Raw genomic sequence first — 3,820 nt, forward strand, 5'->3', positions numbered from 1 at the left:
GCAGAGATGCTGATCTTGAGTATGTTGTGGGTCCGGTCCACGCGAGCAAAGCAAATGTGACGTCGACGAAGACGAAGGATAATTGAATTAAAAACTCGCCTGCCAATTAAAAACTCGCCTGCCAATCAAACTAATAATATTCCAACGACGAAGTAGAAAAGTATACGAAACGTTATTGTATTGGGGTGCAAAGTCGCCAAAAAGCCTTTGAATTGTGTCGGACTGTCAGAAAATCCCCCTCGATCTGAAGATGTTAGGCGTTTTGTATGCAGTCAACTCGATCATATCGACCGATGACGTGGCGCATTTCGAAGTGAATTGGAATGATGGTCTTAGGGTATGGGCACAGCTTCGTCTCGCTCACACGTGCACGTCGCTTCGATAGCTGTGCATGGTATACACAAGCCAGCGAATCGCTCCTTTTCGGCCCAGAGAGCTCGCAATACTAGTAGCATCGAGCATTGATTGACTAAAGACGAGCAATAGCGCAGTACGCAGGCTGGCCACACGCAACTTGAACCGTCGGCGCGGATAGGGTTACGAGACAGAGAACACGGCCCATGCCACCGGGCTGCTGGACCCAAACGGTGACGCCTGGCTGGCTCAGCACGCGTCTTACGACGTCGAAGCCGCGGCAGCGTGCTGCCTCATCACGGCCAAGAGGCCGCAATCAACGACCTCTTGCGCCTCATCCGGCCGCCAACGACATCTGGTCGCTTGTGATTATCCTCGGCGCCAATACGACCAACGTCAACGCCTGCCCAGACGTCGGCGGCCCTCCACCGCTACGTGCAACCTGCTCCATATCATCGAAACGCCTAAACCCTCATAGAACAGATGTCTGAAGAAGTCCAGGGGGTTTGAAGGAGAAGAAAAACCAACATAGCGACTTTTGCATCTCGGTGATGGCAGCGTTTCCAACCCGAATGCGTGCTTTCCTGGTCAATTGGCCGAGTTTGGAGTCTGGCAGCGGATGGAGCGTCCAGTGGTGTCATGAGCGAGGCTTGTTGTTCAAAGTGTACTAGAGTCCTGATGATTCGTCTGTTCGTGACAGGTCGGTGTATCACGTCATCTGATGACGTGACGAGAAACCGTACGTAGAAGATCTGTCGTGCATTCGATTGATTCGTCGAGGCGCCAATGTCACTCTGGATGCACTGAGCAAGTCGTCAACGCCGACAGCTATCGCTGAGGCTACATCCAGTCGGCTTGTGGCCTCTTGCCTCCCAGTGGCATTCCAGACGGCCTAGTTTTCGAAGCTCTAGCTTCAACTGTCCTAGCGAAATGATATTCGCGACGGCGCATTTCGTATTGGGTGTACTGTATTGGGTCGCTCCAAGTGCAAGCTAGCATCGTCACTGCTGAATCAAATCACTATATGTCCACCTATGTACAGCCAAGGCAAGCGAGGGTGGTAGCGTTCTCTGCTTCGTTATTCTACCTGCACCGATACCTTGAAGTTGTACCAATCCAACGTGCATGCTGCCAGCCAAAGTGCTACATTGGGAGCTCGCTGGGCTGAGAAAGAACGGGTCGTCGCTCTGTATATCCAAGCAACTGGCGGCTCACGCCCGGCGGCAGGAAGGTGTGGGAGAGATCGTCTTGGGTCGGTTTGGATTGCATTTGTGAATTCGATCGCGGTGCCGAGCGTACACATCCATGCGACATCTTCCAACGAAGCAAAAGATATGCAATGGCGATACTCTTTCGCCGACAGAGTCATGTCGTTGCATTCAGGGACGAATCAGTGCCATGGCGCGATGTGCGCTACGGACCTTCTCTCAAAACAACGCTGTCGGACACGAGTATCTTTTTCGACCGCCGAGTGCATTTAATTGCGATCAATTTAAATGCGAGGCAGCACAGCATAAAATAAAAATAATAAAAATAATAAATGCACGCCCAGTATAGTTTGTACTTGGCCGACCGGTGTATTTTTTATGACAGTGGAACGGAACTGTTTTTATTTTGAACGAATCTTGAATGTTTCAACAGCTGCAACATGACGTCATCAAGAATCAACCACCGACCGACCGAATCGATGCGGCAGCGTCGTCTGCCCCATGGTGACACATCGCTGTGTAGCGTCATCGTCCAAGGACGAGCGGCTATTCCAGCAACGATTACTTGACCGTCCTTGGCGCCTCACACTACGAAGCATCGAGTCGCCCTCGTGGCCGGTCCTCGGTGCTTCAGACTACGTGTAAGGACCAACGGCCTTGTGTCTAGCTGGCCGCATGCAATGCAAGAGGACTATACACGCTGTGATATATTGAGCGGCGACCCATTCTTTCTCAGCCAAGAGAACTCGGAACCGATATTCGATGCATCTTTGACTGCCAACCTTGCACGTTTGACTTGACACATCACTCGTAATTTGAGCTCCATCGGCGCGGGTAGGGTTCGACACAGAGAACGCCACCACTGCTCTGCTCACTTGCATTGGCATTGTCTGTCGAGGAGGCAAGATCCATCGCCACACCTCGGTCATGGGCCACTTTGCGCCCATCTACACGGCGTCGCCCGACTTGCCCAGTGTCCGCTTTGCGCACCTGCGCCCGCCTGCCTCATGACGACCAAGCAGGCCGCCATCAACGACCTCTGCAGCCTCATTCCGGCCGCCAACGGTCCGTGGACGCTCGTGACCAAACTCGACGCCAACACGACCAACGTCCATGGCTGCCCAGGCGTCAACCCGGCCCTCGAACGCTGCAAGCGGCTGCTCGCGACGACGCTCATGCCGTTCACCAACAAGACGACGCTCGTGGCCGCCGACTCGCTCGGGTGCAGCTTTGGCACCATGTACGACGATCGCAATGTGGTTGATAGCCAATTCGTAAGGTCCTCTTCTGTACGGCGTACTTTTGAAGTCCCGCGCAGCTTGCAACGCATCAGGTTCGCCATCGCTGCATCATGTGACAAGGGAGGTTGGCGTCGCGGTTGTTCTAGTACTAAAACCACAATACTCTTGATCTGTGTTGAACATATAGTTGGTGCGGAAGGAGCGATACGACTCAATGTTGGCGCGGAAGGTACCTAGAACGCAATGAAAACGTGGCGAGGTGAAGATCGCATGGGCGTACCGCTTGCGGTGGCGCTGGGGCCGGAGCTGTAGCGAGAGCCGGAGCTGGAGCCGGAGCTGGGACGTCTTCAAAGTCGGCCTCCATATCGACGTCCGGCGCCGAGCTGTGCTGCGGCGCAGCAAAAAAGTGCGGTGCCGGCGCGCCTTGGGGCTGAAGCGATGCAGCCAGTTGCACGACATAACCTTGCGTCGCGTGGAGCGCCGCCTGCAAGCCAGCGACTTGCTGAAAGAGCGCCTGGTTAGCCGCCAAGAGCTGTTGGCTTGTGTGCTCGTACGTCACGGCGCACTGCTGCGCCGCCAAGCACGCTGTCGTCGACAAGTCGACTTGGATCTCGAGCGAAGCGCGCGCGTTTGTTGCACTTGCTCCTAGAGCTCCGTCGTCGTCTGGTGCTTGGCCGATAAGGCCTCGTACGCGCGCTTCCATTGTTGTGCGTCAGTCAGCGCATTCTTGTCCCTCTATTTTTGCATGCCACGCGCCCCATGATGTTCGCACAAAGCCCGTAAAAATGCAAAAGCGATGTGGTCAGCGACGACTGTTGGTGAACGCGATGGACGCTTTTGCAGCGTCCACAGCCGTCACTCGACGCTCTGCAGCGCCGCATTCGCTGCTAAACCGTGGCCACGCAGATAGGAGGCGCGCATCGGGGTTTGACACGCCGAGCGCCATGCAATAGTCATTATAGCTATCGTGTGTGTTCTATGTGTGTTCTACTCGTGCCATATCTCGTGAAATCCGGT

At 54.6% G+C, this 3,820-nt stretch overlaps 2 protein-coding genes across 2 annotated transcripts; one reads left to right on the top strand and one right to left on the bottom strand.

Annotated features, from left to right (window-relative positions):
* Nucleotides 1-2,489: 2,489 nt before the first annotated feature.
* Nucleotides 2,490-2,919, top strand: SDRG_06976 (hypothetical protein; the record flags this gene model as incomplete). The annotated part of the gene is made up of 3 exons (XM_008612791.1): nt 2,490-2,537; nt 2,585-2,836; nt 2,896-2,919. 3 exons carry the CDS (start codon nt 2,490-2,492, stop codon nt 2,917-2,919), a joined length of 324 nt encoding a protein of 107 aa, XP_008611013.1.
* A 95-nt stretch (nt 2,920-3,014) lies between these two features.
* SDRG_06977 (hypothetical protein) lies at nt 3,015-3,506 on the bottom strand (the record flags this gene model as incomplete). Its single annotated transcript, XM_008612792.1, has 3 exons — nt 3,015-3,036; nt 3,084-3,139; nt 3,174-3,506. 3 exons carry the CDS (start codon nt 3,504-3,506, stop codon nt 3,015-3,017), a joined length of 411 nt encoding a protein of 136 aa, XP_008611014.1.
* Between the last annotated feature and the right edge of the window lie 314 nt (nt 3,507-3,820).

The sequence above is a fragment of the Saprolegnia diclina genome, assembly GCF_000281045.1.
Source record: "Saprolegnia diclina VS20 unplaced genomic scaffold supercont1.19, whole genome shotgun sequence".
NCBI classification, from domain to species: domain Eukaryota; phylum Oomycota; class Saprolegniomycetes; order Saprolegniales; family Saprolegniaceae; genus Saprolegnia; species Saprolegnia diclina.